The sequence below is a fragment of the Mesoplodon bidens genome (genome assembly GCF_964165515.1).
Source record: "Mesoplodon bidens genome assembly, chromosome: 9".
NCBI classification, from domain to species: Eukaryota; Metazoa; Chordata; class Mammalia; order Artiodactyla; family Ziphiidae; genus Mesoplodon; species Mesoplodon bidens.
Window position 1 is genome coordinate 7,589,747 of NC_138166.1, and position 15,357 is coordinate 7,605,103.

General features: G+C 39.9%; 1 protein-coding gene across 2 annotated transcripts in view; it reads left to right on the forward strand.

The window, feature by feature from the left end:
• MAGI2 (membrane associated guanylate kinase, WW and PDZ domain containing 2) overlaps window positions 1-15,357 on the forward strand; it is a gene marked incomplete at its 3' end in the record, with an annotated part of 1,332,164 nt that overhangs the window by 853,804 nt on the left and 463,003 nt on the right. For both annotated transcript variants that reach the window (XM_081243891.1, XM_081243892.1), the window contains exon 5: window positions 12,524-12,734. In XM_081243891.1, the coding sequence (XP_081100017.1) occupies window positions 12,524-12,734 (211 nt within the window). The remainder of the gene's footprint in view (window positions 1-12,523; window positions 12,735-15,357) is intronic.

Sequence of the window (15,357 nt, forward strand, 5' to 3'; positions counted from 1 at the left end):
TGACAGCCCTAGCAAACTAATACATACCATTTGGCCCACCGTCTCCTTAACTGCCCACTGCCTAGCCTAGTGCTTGGCACTTAGCAGGGGCTCAACAGATGCTCAATTAATAAATTAATTAATTACTACCATTTTCCTAGTACATAACATAGGAAATATAATGCCAGTTGCTTCCTTTGCTGACTGTTAAATAATGGAGTTTCTCAGACAGCTGCCTTAGGTACTCTTGTTTCCCTGTGCCTTATCATCTCCCTAGAGAATTGTAGACAACTCTTTTGTGTCACTGAGTAGCCTTCAATAAATCATTGTGGTAGTACTCTGCATTGTTATCCACTGGGGGGAAGTACTTCCTCTCCACCTCCCACGTTGTCTTGCATGTCAAAGGGGGTACTTAATTTTCACTCCACTGGCTCCTTGACTTATTCTGCCCAAAAGAGGTGGAGTGACTTCTCTGTGTGATACATCTTTGAAGGTTAATCTGGGCCTCCTTGGCTCAACTCCTCTTTTTATTTCCTCTTAATACTCTGCATGGCTCTTCCGGGAACAGGTTCTACCCCTGCATGGGAAGCCTGCCCTGGTCCAGTACTGCCTGTGAGTATATTGGCTTGATTCTGCATTTTACCAGAAGCCCTTGACCCTCACCATAAACTACATCCCTAGATTTGCCTTTATGAATGGTAAATGGGGGAACGCTGTGGTTGTCCATTTGCCTTACTCATTTTTTTCTCTTATTTTCTTCAAATAAAGAAGGTGGATGCCCCTTTTTACTTACATCTCAACCCAATTCTCAGTAGCCTGATAAAAAGTTCTTTTTCTCTCCCCCATTAATCTCTTGTCAAGTATCTTTCACGTTGTAGGTATAAATTCATGTTTGCTGATGTAACAATTGATTGATTAGATAAGAATAAAGGAATGAATGAATAAATGAGTTAGATAAACTGGGAGAACTTGGCTCAGTAATATCTAACACATCAATAAATATAACTATAGACATCTCCAAAGACTCTAGACTTTTTTTTTTCAGGAGATGTCTCACATTCCTCTTGAAAATATAAGTTATCTAGAGGAAGAAAAAAGTTTATTTGTTCATAGCTAATCTTTGACTTTCTCTGTTAGCATATTCTATATTTTCTCTTTATGCATTCATTTAATCCATTCCAACTTGGCTTTCTCATCCACCGCTCCACTGCAACTGGTACCACAGCTGGGAGCTAACATCACCAGTGACCTCCATATCATTAATTTCATTAGATTTTACATCCTGATCTTGCTGATGGACTGTTGAGAAGTTTTGGCCACAGTTAAGTGTTTCCTCCTCATTGACCTTTGCTTGGCTTCTGTGGCATGAAGACCAACTGGTTTTTCTGTTACTTCCCTGGTTGCTCTTCCCTCATCATTCTCTCAATGATTTAAATGTTGGGAGTTCCTCAGACAGCTGCTCTAGGTATTCTGGTTTCCACTTGCTGCACTGTCTCTCTAGGCCATTTCATTCACTCTTATGGGTTAAATTTTAGTACAATCTATCCATATGCTGTTGTCTTTCGAGCTGATTCCCCCCAGCCAAGAACTCATTGTCTTGACATCTCCATTGTGAGTTTGGCATGGACTTCTATCTCTTGTGCCTAAAATTACAGCCATTATCTTTCCCACTCCTGACACAGTCTTGCTCCTCCTGTCATGGTGCCTAGCTCAGTGAATTGCTTTGCCCCCCACTGGGTTTACCATGACTTCTCATTTGTCCTTATCTGTACATTTAAAAAAAAATCATACCAAATCCATATTCTCATTTTTTTTTCAGTTCACAAAAAGAAGCCATGCCCATGCCACCATTGTCTCTGTCTCAAACACAAAAATAACTCCCCAGTGGTCTGTAAGTATCTACTCTTAACACTCTCAAACCCCCAGAATAGCTAAGAGGGTCTTTGTGGAGAATAAAAATCTACTTGTGTCATCCCCTTGGTTAAGACACGTCTGTACCTTCTCATTACTCTCAGGATACAGTCCCAAAGTCTGGGCATGCTTTCTAAGGCCTAATCTATTCCTTTTTCATGTATTTCTTTCTCCCTTACTTTCCTCTGAAAGAAGTCTCTTGACTCCTTTTTCTAGTCTCAGATTTGATGGCATGTTGGAAAAAGGGCTTTCCTTGATTCTTTATGAGGAATGTGTATGCGTAAGGTCTCATCTTTCCCTTTGATAGTATTCATCGCACTTAAAGCTGTTTAAAGACTACACATCTTGAAATATTTTGAGTTCTGTGGGAGCAAGGATCATGCCTCTCTTGTTTGCTCTTCTGTCCTCGGAGCCTGACACCAATTGAGTGTTTAATACATACTGATTAGGTGAATATTGAATAAATGAGTGTGTTCAGATCATGACCTTGCATTTTAACTTTTCAAATGCAACATGACATTTGGAAATACCTGAGAACAGTACGCTTCATGTATTGGTAATTACATGCCGTAATAAGGTACAGCAAAGAGAATCTAAAAAGAGCAATGGTACCTTCTCTTGCTGTGTCTTTCCTGCACAATTTACAAAGGTTACATCTGTATGAAGAATCAGCTGGGAGACTACATCACTAAGGGCCATATTATTTTCATAAAATCTTCTTTTTAAGGGCAAAACAACAGAAGCTTATAAAGTGTTCTTGTCCTAATTCCTAAAGATGCTTTCATATTGCTCTCTGAGACTGATGGGGAAAAAATTAATCCAAGCTGTTGATTAAGACAAAAAGTACATTCTACTTTAATTTACTCATTTGAAATTACCTTTATTATTTTTAAACTTACAAATATAATAGCCAACTAATGCAAAGATATGTAAAAAAACTCCCACACCCATACAGATTTACTGTTTTTGTTTAATCAAAGTTAACCATCTGTTGTACATCTTTCCATCTTGTTTTTATGTTCATATAGCTGTAAACAAAATTATATGCATATATCTAGTTTGGTGTTTGCTTTTTTTTTTTAAATAGAATTAACAGTGTACACGTATTATGCTTCAATTTGGATTACTCTTTGAATAGTAATGATTAGCACCTTTTCCAGGTCAGCAGGTCTTTACACTACATAGTTTTCCATGGTAATGATGACCACAATTTGTTTCATCATACCCTCATTGATAGGCATCCAAATCATTTCCAGGTCTTTGCTACTACAAACAGTAGTAGCCACGGTAAATATTATTATATAGGTATTTGTATACACCACCACCTTTATTCCTAGAGGTTATATTCTCAAACTGGGATTACTGAGTTGAAGCATATATGTATTTGTATATATTTTTAATGTTAGTAGCTATGGATTAGGTTCCCAAACAATTGTGGAATTTCATATTTCCAAGAGGGCTGCCTCATCATCACATTAACATTGTATGTCAGTAGTGTCTCCTTCCAGTTTCTGGGTTAAGCTGTCCCCACCACGCCTTCTGCTGTGAAGAAGCCATAGTGACCCTCAGTGCAGGCGGATCGGTTCTCTATTCTTAGCTACTTTCCAAGTCTCCACCAGAGCATACTTGGACTTCTGCATGATGTCCATGCCACAGGGAAGTCTTGGGAGTAGCATTTGCCAAATGTGTTCATCCATTTATCTCTGACACCCCAGTGGAGATTTGGAGCCACTCTGCAGGAAACATTCCTCCCAAAGTTCCAAACTAAGGTAGTTATAGGCCCCCTCTGCTTTTGGCTCCCTTGATCTTCTCTGTGGTTTCCTTCTTCTTACCATTACCTTGCCACACCCGAAACCAAAACCTAAATACAGTGGTGCTGAATCCCTGAATGAACCAGGGAGTATCTTAAATCTAAATATTTCCCCCTTTGAATTTCTCACCCAATCACCATCTTACCTTGTAGGAAATTTCTCTGAACCTGAGCTTTCCAAGCATAAGATTTCATTCAGAACTCTTGCATGTTTAAAAGTGACTTTCTTTTGCCTAGATAGATGAATAATATTTTGGTAGAGTTAAGTTCTTGGGTTGCTGTACTTTTCTATTCCTCAAGTTACTACAGATGTTACCTTACTGTCTTTGAGCTTAGGGTATTACAGATGAAACGTCAGATGATCTTCTGTTTCTCTTTTTTTTGGTAATTTTCTTCAATGTGGAAGCTGGTAAAGTTGTTTTTTAACATTGGAGCTTGGAAATTTCACCTAGGTGTGTTTAGGTGAAATATATACTTGATTAATTTGGCCTCAGATTCAGTGAACCTTTTTTTTGTTTGTTTACATCTTTATTGGAGTATAATTGCTTTACAGTGGTGTCCTAGTTTCTGCTTCATAACAAAGTGAATCAGTCACACACACACACATATGTTCCCATATCCCTTCCGCTTCGGGTCTCCCTCCCTCCAACCCTCCCTATCCCACCCCTCAAGGTGGTCACAAAGCACCGAGCTGATATCCCCATGCTGTGTGGCTGCTTCCCACTAGCTATTTTACGTTTGGTAGTGTATATATGTCCATGCCACTCTCTCACTTTGTCACAGCTTACCCTTCCCCCTCCCCATAACCTCCATTCTCAAGTAGGTCTGTGTCTTTATTCCTGTCTTACCCTTGGGTTCTTCATGACTTTTTTTTTTTTTAAGATTCCATATATATGTGTTAGCATACGGTATTTGTCTTTCTCTTTCTGACTTACTTCACTCTGTATGACTGACTCTAGGTGCATCCACCACACTACAAATAAATCAACTTTGCTTCTTTTTATGGCTGAGTAATATTCCATTGAATATATGTGCCACATCTTCTTTATCCATTCATCCGATGATGGACACTTAGGTTGTTTCCATCTCCTGGTTATTGTAAATACAGCTGCAGTGAACATGTTGGTACATGACTCTTTTTGAATTATGGTTTCTCAGGGTATATGCCCAGTAGTGGGATTGCTGGGTCATATGGTAGTTCTATTTGTAGTTTTTTAAGGAACCTCCATACCGTTCTCCATAGTGGCTGTACCAATTCACATTCCCACCAGCAGTGCAAGAGTGTTCCCTTTTCTCCACACCCTCTCCAGCATTTATTGTTTCTAGATTTTTTCATGATGGCCATTCTGACCGGTGAGAGATGCTATCTCATTGTAGTTTTGATTTGCATTTCTCTAATGATTAATGATGTTGAGCATTCTTTCATGTGTTTGTTGGCAGTCTGTATATCTTCTTTGGAGAAATGTCTATTTAGGTCTTCTGCCCATTTTTGGATTGGGTTGCTTGTTTTTTTGCTATTGAGCTGCATAAGCTGCTTGTAAATTTTGGAGATTAATCCTTTGTCATTTGCTTCTTTTGCAAATATTTTCTCCCATTCTGAGGGTTGTCTTTTCGTCTTGTGTATGGTTTCCTTTGCTGTGCAAAAGCTTTGAAGTTTCATTAGGTCCCATCTGTTTATTTTGGTTTTTATTTCCATTTCTCTAGGAGGTGGGTCAAAAAGGATCTTGCTGTGATTTATGTCATAGAGTGTTCTGCCTATGTTTTCCTCTAAGAGTTTGATAGTGTCTGGCCTTACATTTAAGTCTTTAATCCATTTTGAGCTTATTTTTGTGTATGGTGTTAGGGAGTGATCTAATCTCATACTTTTACATGTTCCTGTCCAGTTTTCCCAGCACCACTATTGAAGAAGCTGTCCTTTCTCCACTGTACCTTCCTGCCTCCTTTATCAAAGATAAGGTGACCATATGTATGTGGGTTTATCTCTGGGCCTTCTATCCTGTTCCATGGATCTATATTTCTGTTTTTGTGCCAGTACCATACTGTCTTGATTACTGTGGCTTTGTAGTATAGTCTGGAGTCAGGGAGCCTGATTCCTCCAGCTCCGTTTTTTGTTCTCAAGATTGCTTTGGCTATTCGGGGTCTTTTGTGTTTCCATACAAATTGTGAAATTTTTTGTTCTAGTTCTGTGAAAAATGCCAGTGGTAGTTTGATAGGGATTGCATTGAATCTGTAGATTGCTTTGGGTAGTAGAGTCATTTTCACAATGTTGATTCTTCCAATCCAAGAACATGGTATATCTCTCCATCTATTTGTATCATCTTTAATTTCTTTCATCAGTGTCTTATAATTTTCTGCATACAGGTCTTTTGTCCCTTAGGTAGGTGTAGTCCTAGATATTTTATTCCTTTTGTTGCAATGTTAAATGGGAGTGTTTTCTTGATTTCACTTTCAGATATTTCATCATTAGTGTATAGGAATGAAAGAGATCTCTGTGCATTAATTTTGTATCCTGCTACTTAACCAAATTCATTGATTAGCTCTAGTAGTTTTCTGGTAGCATCTTTAAGATTCTCTATGTATAGTATCATGTCATCTGCAAACAGTGACAGCTTTACTTCTTCTTTTCCGATTTGGATTCCTTTTATTTCCTTTTCTTCTCTGATTGCTGTGGCTAAAACTTCCAAAACTATGTTGAATAAGAGTGGTGAGAGTGGGCAAACTTGTCTTGTTCCTGATCTTAGTGGAAATTCTTTCAGTTTTTCACCATTGAGGACAATGTTGGCTGTGGGTTTGTCATATATGGCCTTTATTATGTTGAGTAAAGTTCCTTCTATGCCTACTTTCTGGAGGGTTTTTATCATAAACGGGTGTTGAATTTTGTTGAAAGTTTTCTCTGCATCTATTGAGATGACCATGTGGTTTTTCTCCTTCAATTTGTTAATATGGTGTATCACATTAATTGATTTGCGTATATTGAAGAATCCTTGCATTCCTGAAATAAACCCCACTTGATCATGGTGTATGATCCTTTTAATGTGCTGTTGAATTCTGTTTGCTTGTATTTTGTTGAGGATTTTTGCATCTATGTTCATCAGTGATATTGGCCTGTAGTTTTCTTTCTTTGTGACATCCTTGTCTGGTTTTGGTATCAGGGTGATGGTGGTCTCATGGAATGAGTTTGGGAGCGTTCCTCCCTCTGCTATATTTTGGAAGAGTTTGAAAAGGATAGGTGTTAGCTCTTCTCTAAATGTTTGATAGAATTCGCCTGTGAAGCCATCTGGTCCTGGGCTTCTGTTTGTTGGAAGATTTTTAATCACAATTTCAATTTCAGTGCTTGTGATTGGCCTGTTCATATTTTCTATTTCTTCCTGATTCGGTCTTGGCAGGTTGTGCATTTCTAAGAATTTGTCCATTTCTTCCAGATTGTCCATTTTATTGGCATAGTGTTGCTTGTAGTAATCTCTCATGATCTTTTGTATTTCTGCAGTGTCAGTTGTTACTTCTCCTTTTTCATTTCTAATTCTATTGATTTGAGTCTTCTCCCTTTTTTTCTTTTTTTTTTTTTTTTTTTTTTTTTTTTTTTTTTGTGGTACGCGGGCCTCTCACTGTTGTGGCCTCTCCCGTTGCGGAGCACAGGCTCCGGATGCGCAGGCTCAGCGGCCATGGCTCACGGGCCCAGCCGCTCCGCGGCATGTGGGATCTTCCCGGACCGGGGCACGAACCCGTGTCCCCTGCATCGTCAGGCAGGCTCTCAACCACTGCGCCACCAGGGAAGCCCGTCCCTTTTTTTCTTGATGAGTCTGGCTAATGGTTTGTCAATTTTGTTTATCTTCTCCAAAAAACAGCTTTTAGTTTTATTGATCTTTGCTATTATTTCCTTCATTTCTTTTTCATTTATTTCTGATCTGATCTTTATGATTTCTTTCCTTCTGCTGACTTCGGGGTTTTTTTGTTCTTCTTTCTCTAATTGCTTTAGGTGCAAGGTTAGGTTGTTTATTCGAGATGTTTCCTGTTTCTTAAGTTAGGATTGTATTGCTATAAACTTCCCTGATTTTGCTGTATCCCATAGGTTTTGGGTCGTCGTGTCTCCATTGTCTTTTGCTTCTAGGTATTTTTTGATTTCCTCTTTGATTTCTTCAGTGATCACTTCGTTAATAAGTAGTGTATTGTTTAGCCTCCATGTGTTTGTATTTTTTTACAGATCTTTTCCTGTAATTGAGATCTAGTGTCATAGTATTGTGGTCAGAAAAGATACTTGATACAATTTCAATTTTCTTAAATTTACCAAAGCTTGATTTGCGACCCAAGATATGATCTATCCTGGAGAATGTTCCATGAGCACTTGAGAAAAATGTGTATTCTGTTATGTTCGGATGGAATGTACTATAAATATCAATTAAGTCCATCTTGTTTAATGTATCATTTAAAGCTTGTGTTTCCTTATTTATTTTCATTTTGGATGATCTGTCCATTGGTGAAAGTGGGGTGTTAAAGTCCCCTACTATGAATGTGTTACTGTCGATTTCCCCTTTTATGGCTGTTAGTATTTGTGCCTTATGTATTGAGGTGCTCCTTTGTTGGGTGCATAAATATTTACAATTGTTATATCTTCTTCTTGGATAGGTCCCTTGATCATTATGTAGTGTCCTTCTTTGTCTCTTCTAATAGTCTTTATTTTAAATTCTATTTTGTCTGATAAGAGAATTGCTACTCCACCTTTGTTTTGATTTCCATTTGCATGGAATATCTTTTTCCATCCCCTCACTTTCAGTCTGTATGTGTTTCTAGGTCTGAAGTGGGTCTCTTGTAGACCGCATATATATGGGTCTTGTTTTGGTATCCATTCAGCCAGTCTGTGTCTTTTGTTGGGAGCATTTAATCCATTTACATTTAAGGTAATTATCGATATGTATGTTCCTATTCCCATTTTTTTTTAATTGTTTTGGGTTTGTTATTGTATGTCTTTTCCTTCTCTTGTGTTTCTTGCCTAGAGAAGATCCTTTAACATTTGTCGTAAAGCTGGTTTGGTGGTGCTGAACTCTCTCAGCTTTTGCTTGTCTGTAAAGGTTTTAATTTCTCCATCAAATCTGAATGAGATCCTTGCTGGGTAGAGTAATCTTGGTTTCAGGTTTTTCTCCTTCATCACTTTAAATATGTCTTGCCAGTCCCTTCTGGCTTGCAGAGTTTCTGCTGAAAGGTCAGCTGTTAACCTTATGGGGACTCCCTTGTGTGTTATTTGTTGTTTTTCCCTTGCTGCTTTTAATATGTTTTCTTTGTATTTAATTTTTGACAGTTTGATTAATATGTGTCTTGGCGTATTTCTCCTTGGATTTATCCTGTATGGGACTCTCTGTGCTTCCTGGATTTGATTAACTATTTCCTTTCCCATATTAGGGAAGTTTTCAACTACAATCTCTTCAAATATTTTCTCAGTCCCTTTGTTTTTCTCTTCTCCTTCTGGAACCCTATAATTCAAATATTGGTACGTTTAATGTTGTCCCAGAGGTCTCTGATACTGTCCTCAGCTCTCTTCATTCTTTTTTCTTTATTCTGCTCTGCAGTAGTTATTTCCACTATTTTGTCTTTCAGGTCACTTATCCGTTCTTCTGCCTCAGTTATTCTGCTATTGATCTCTTCTAGAGTATTTTTAATTTCATTTATTGTGTTGTTCATCGTTGCTTGTTTCATCTTTAGTTCTTCTAGGTCCTTGTTAAATGTTTCTTGCATTTTGTCTGTTCTATTTCCAAGATTTTGGATCATGTTTACTATCATTATTCTGAATTCTTTTTCAGGTAGACTGCCTATTTCCTCTTCATTTGTTAGGTCTGGTGGGTTTTTATCTTGCTCCTTCATCTGCCGTGTGTTTTTCTGTCTTCTCATTTTGCTTACTGTGTTTGGGGTCTCCTTTTTGCAGCCTGCAGGTTCATCGTTCCCGTTGTTTTTGGTGTCTGTCCCCAGTGGCTAAAGTGGGTTGTGTAGGTTTCCTGGTGGAGGGGACTAGTCCCTGTGTTCTGGTGGATGAGGCTGGATCTTGTCTTTCTGGTGGGCAGGTCCACGTCTGGTGGTGTGTTTTGGGGTGTCTGTGGACTTATTATGATTTTAGGCAGCCTCTCTGCTAATGGGTGGGGTTGTATTCCTGTCTTGCCAGTTGTTTGGCATAGGATGTCCAGCACTGTAGCTTGCTGGTCGTTGAGTGAAGCTGGGTGTTGGTGTTGAGATGGAGATCTCTGGGAGATTTTCGCCGTTTGATATTACATGGAGCTGGGAGGTCTCTTGTGGACCAGTGTCCTGAAGTTGGCTCTCCCACCTCAGAGGCACAGCACTGACTGACTCCTGGCTGCAGCACCAAGAGCCTTTCATCCACACTGCTCAGAATAAAAGGGAGAAAAAGTAGAAAGAAAGAAAGAAAGAAAGAAAGAAAGAAAGAAAGAAAGAAAGAAAGAAAGAGGATAAAAGAAAATATAGTAGGAAAAATACAATAAAGTTATTAAAATAAAAAATAATTATTAGTATAAAAATTTTTTGAAAAAGTGAAAAAAAAAGAAAAAACGGATGGATAGAACCTTAGGACAAATGGTGAAAGCAAAGCTATACAGACAAAATCTCACACAGAAGCATACACATACACACTCACAAAAAGAGGAAAAGGGGAAAAGTAATAAATCTTGCTCTCAAAGTCCACCTCAATTTGGGATGATTCGTTGTCTATTCAGGTATTCCACAGAGCAGGGTACATCAAGTTGATTGTGGACTTTAATCCGCTGCTTCTCAGGCTGCTGGGAGAGATTTCCCTTTCTCTTCTTTGTTCGCACAGCTCCCAGGACTCAGCTTTGGATTTGGCCCCGCCTCTGCGTGTAGATCGCCGGAGGGCGTCTGTTCTTCGCTCAGACTGGACGGAGTTAAAGGAGCAGCCACTTCGGGGACTCTGGCTCACTCAGGCCGGGGAGGGAGGGGCACAGAATGCGGGCCGAGCCTGCGCAGCAGAGGCCGGCGTGACGTTGCACCAGCCTGAGGCGTGCCGTGCGTTTTCCCGGGGAAGTTGTCCCTGGATCCCGGGATCCCGGCAGTGGCGGGCTGCACAGGCTCCCCGGAAAAGGGGCGTGGACAGTGACCTGCGTTCGTACACAGGCCTCTTGGCGGCAGCAGCAGCAGCCCCAGCGTCTCATGCCCACCTCTGGGGTCCGCACTGTTAGCCGGGGCTCGCGCCCGTCTGTTGAGCTCCTTTAAGCAGCACTCTTAATCCCCTCTCCTCGCGCACCAGCAAACAAAGAGGGAAGAAAAAGTCTCTTGCCTCTTCGGCAAGTCCAGACTTTTTCCCGGACTCCCTCCCGGCCAGCCATGGCGCACTAACCCCTTCAGGCTGTGTTCACGCCGCCAGCCCCAGTCCTCTCCCTGCGCCCCGACCGAAGCCCGAGCCTCAGCTCCCAGCCCCGCCAGCTCCGGCGGCCGAGCAGACAAGCCTCTCGGGCTGGTGAGTGCCGGTCGGCACCGGTCCTCTGTGCGGGAATCTCTCCGCTTTGCCGTCCACACCCCTGTGGCTGTGCTCTCCTCCGCTACTCCAAAGCTTCCCTCCTCCGCCACCCGCAGTCTCCGCCCGCGAAGGGGCTTCTAGTGTGTGGAAACCTTTCCTCCTTCACGGCTCCCTCCCACTGGTGCAGGTCCCGTCCCTTTTCCTTTGTCTCTGTTTATTCTTTTTTCTTTTGCCCTACCCAGGTACGTGGGGAGTTTCTTGCCTTTTGGGGTGTCTGAGGTCTTCTCTCAGCGTTCAGTAGGTGTTCTGTAGGAGTTGTTCCATGTGTAGATGTATTTCTGGTGTATCTGTCGGGAGGAACGTGATCTCCACGTCTTACTCTTTCGCCATCTTCCCTCTTCCACCTCAGTGAACCATTTTAATCTTCAGACTCAAGTGTTTCTTCATCTTAGGCAACTTATATTCTATTTTTATTGAGTTGTTATATCTTCTCCTTGTGGCCCTTTTCCTCATTCTGGAGCTCATAGCATTTGCATGTTGGGACCCTTGGGTCTGTCCTCCAAACCTTTTATCATTTCTCTTAAGGTATGTATCTCTTTTAGTTTTTGCTCTGTTGTATTAGTTTTCTATTGCTTCTGTAACAAATTACCACACACCTAGTGGCTTAAAACAATGCATGTTATCATACAACTCTGTAGGTTAGAAGTCTGAGCTGGGTCTCACTGGGTTAACATCAAGATGTCTGAAAAACTGTTCCTCTCTAGAGGCTCTAGAAGAGAATCTATTCTTTTGCCTTGCCAGCTTCTAAAGGCCACCCATATTTCTTAGCTTGTGTTTGGTCCCTTTCTATCTTCAAAGTCAGCAACAGTGCATCTCTTTTGCCATTCTTCAGTAGTCACATCTCCCTTTCACACTCCTCTTCTGCTTTCCTCTTACACTTGTAAAGACCCTTGTCATTAAAATAAGCCCACCTGAATAATTGAAGATAATCCCCCAACTGCAAGGTCCTTAGTTTAATCAGTTCTGCAAACCTTCTTTTGCCATGTAAGGTAAAAATCACATGTTCCAGGGCGTAGGGCATGGGCTTCCTTAGGGAGCATTACACTGTCTGCCACACCTGCATTGTGAAATGGTCGTCCAAGTTAGTCATCAGCAATAATTAGTTAAGGATAGGTGAGAATGATGAGTGAAAGGGGAACTCCAATAGGCCTAGTGATAATTTTCAGAGCTGGTTACAATTGTGCTTTTCCTATTAGCCTTCATAGAGCTCATTCCCTGATGAGCATAGTCCACACTCACTCAGAAGTTAGAGTGGCTCGAGTGGCTAACTGTATGCTCTTGTTCTCTCATAGAATCCAGTGAACATGAAGACAAGAGTGCAGGTGCCTCAGGGGAGACACCCTCCCAGCCTTATCCTGCACCAGTGTATAGTCAGCCCGAGGAGCTGAAGGAACAGATGGATGATGCAAAACCAACTAAACCTGAAGAGCATGAGGAATCAGACCCATTGCCTGACAACTGGGAAATGGCCTATACAGAGAAGGGTGAAGTCTACTTCATTGAGTGAGTTTCACACATTTCTCTGAACATTTCCACAAAGATCATAGTAGTGCATAAATGATGTTGTAAATGGAGATGTGGTCAAAGTATTGAATTTCATTCATTGTGATATTAGCTTCCTTCTTTGTGAGAGAATAAGGGGTTAGCACCTTAATACAATTAAAGATCCTAGTTTACAGCTATAAATCAAAGAATGAATTAAACAATACCACTGTAAAATTTGTTGCAGTCATGACTAAAAAGGCAAATCTCCATGTGATGTTATTACTGAATTAGAAATAGTGACCTTGTCATGAGGAAATGTTTACTCTACCCTTCCAAGACCTCCATGTAGTTCAAATGAGATAATCCCCATCTTTTAAATCAAATTGCTGGAAACCTCAACCATCATGTCCAGTGGTTTAATAGGATGCAACTATTGAGAGCAAAATACTTGCTAGTCACAAATGAGAATGTTTTAAGCATTTGACCCTGAGGTCAGGTGTCAATAAAATCATGTGTTTGTGTAGTTCATCATACTTATTTTTATTAAATTCCATTCTATTTGTTGCTTACCATTTTTATGACTTGGCAAGGAAAATGAAATGCTAATTCTGAACTCACTAGTGATACATACTCAATCTAATCTTTTCTTTCTTTAGGGACTTTTTTTCCCAAACTGAATTTTTATATATTTTATTAACAACACTGCCTAGCTTTCCTTTTCTTTATCTTCTAGGAGTAGAACAACTTTTTAAAACTCCTAAGTTGATCTTAGCTCAAAATTAAATTGTTAATGTGCATGAGACAATCAAAATGTTCATTAGAAAGAATAAAAACTAAAAATATTATAAATGAACAACAACCCTTATTCCCTCAAAGTTGTAGAAGACTCAAAGAGAAAAATTAATAGAATCTGAAGTTTTCAGTGCTGATAGTAGATAAAAATATGTAAACTCTGATTATTTGAGAAACATATTAAAACTAGATTCCCTTTCCCAACCTGGAGTGATTTGTGACTTAGATCTCCATAGGCAGAACTCAATTGTGAAATTGAAATGTTACCACATGCCAATATTTAATTCTCACATGAAAACTTTGTAACATGTGGCCAAGGAAATACATAACTAGGTAATTACTTGATGCTCTGCTTGACTCCAGCATGGATGAGAAATGCAGAAAATATATTGCCACGATTCACCTTTTGACAAATCTTATAAGTTTTAAAAAAAAATAAGAAGAATCTCTTGCATATTTCTTATTGCTATAATCAATGACCCAGAGACATCTTTTATCAATTAATTGGAAAAGAGAAAGTCATATAGAATTTTTTAAATGTTCAAGTGTATTTATATCAAAAACATAATTTTGTTATTGATAAGCATAGCATAGCACCACTGCAGACCAGAAGTCATGCATTGGTGTTCAGAACAGGGAGACTGATGACATACACATTTTTATTGTATAATACAGGCAGAGTAAGACATTTGGAAGTAATAAAAGAAAACCAGCATGGCAAGTTGATGAAAAAACTGTTTCCTTACAGTGTTTCCAATTGCAATTATAAAAACCTCCTTTTTTATGATTATAACATAAACTTTCCCCTTTTAACTGTGTCAGATTTGGGGATTGTGGAGAAAAAGGACTTCTCGTAAGACAGAAGTTGTGTTCATGATATATAGTAAATGATGAGGCTCTGTCAGGACTTGGGAGAATCGACCAAAATGACTCTATTAATATTCTAGTCAGTCATCCAGTGTCAGAATCCAAAGATTCATTAGATTTTGTCCCTGCTCTTAAATTCATTGTCAAGTTGGGGAAGAGAGAATAAGAGGAATAGTTAATTAGTAAACAATTGAGTTTTGTGATACTATTCAGAGAAGGATATGCTTAGCGTAGACTTATTAAAAGGAAGCATCCTACGGAAGGTAAAATAACATAGACTTGAAAAGTTGGTAACAGGTAGATAGAGCGCTCCAGGTATAGGAACTGTCATTGCAAAGACCAGTGAGCAGACTGGTAGCATTAGGAGCAGAGATGTTGAGCTGAAAAATTAAGACAAAAAAAAAAGGAGACAGTTTGATTCTCAGTGAGAACGCTAGTGCGGAGGGAGACTCATCCAGAGGTCGGGGAGAGAGAAGAAGCCTGGAGTAAGGGCTGAAGTGAGCGTGTGCTGGAAAGGTGATTAATGTAAGAGGCAGTGGCAAATGCCTGCTTAAAGAAGTCATTCACAGAACGGAGGCATCCCCTGGCCCACCCTTCACCAGGACCAGCTTGAGATCTGAGATCTGTCTTGTCTTCCTTCAAAAAGCTTACTTTGACTCTCAAGACTCAGTGTGATAAGCTCAGGTGTCACAGAGCAGGGAGGGATCAGTGTCTTTCTCATCTGGTCCCTCATTTTCACACCATCACAACCTGCACTGCCTCTTCCTTTCTCACTGACCTGCATTTCACTCTGCTGTACTTTTCTGTCAGTTAATTTTCTCCTGACTGCTTTCACTCTCTGCTCGGGAGTACATCTTTCCTTCCTAACTACATTTGACAAAATCAACGTTTCAACCCACTGTCATTAATCTGTGGGTATCTTTGCTGTTGAATTCATAATGAATTCTTATGTAAATTAACTCTATACTATAAAAGCCCCTTG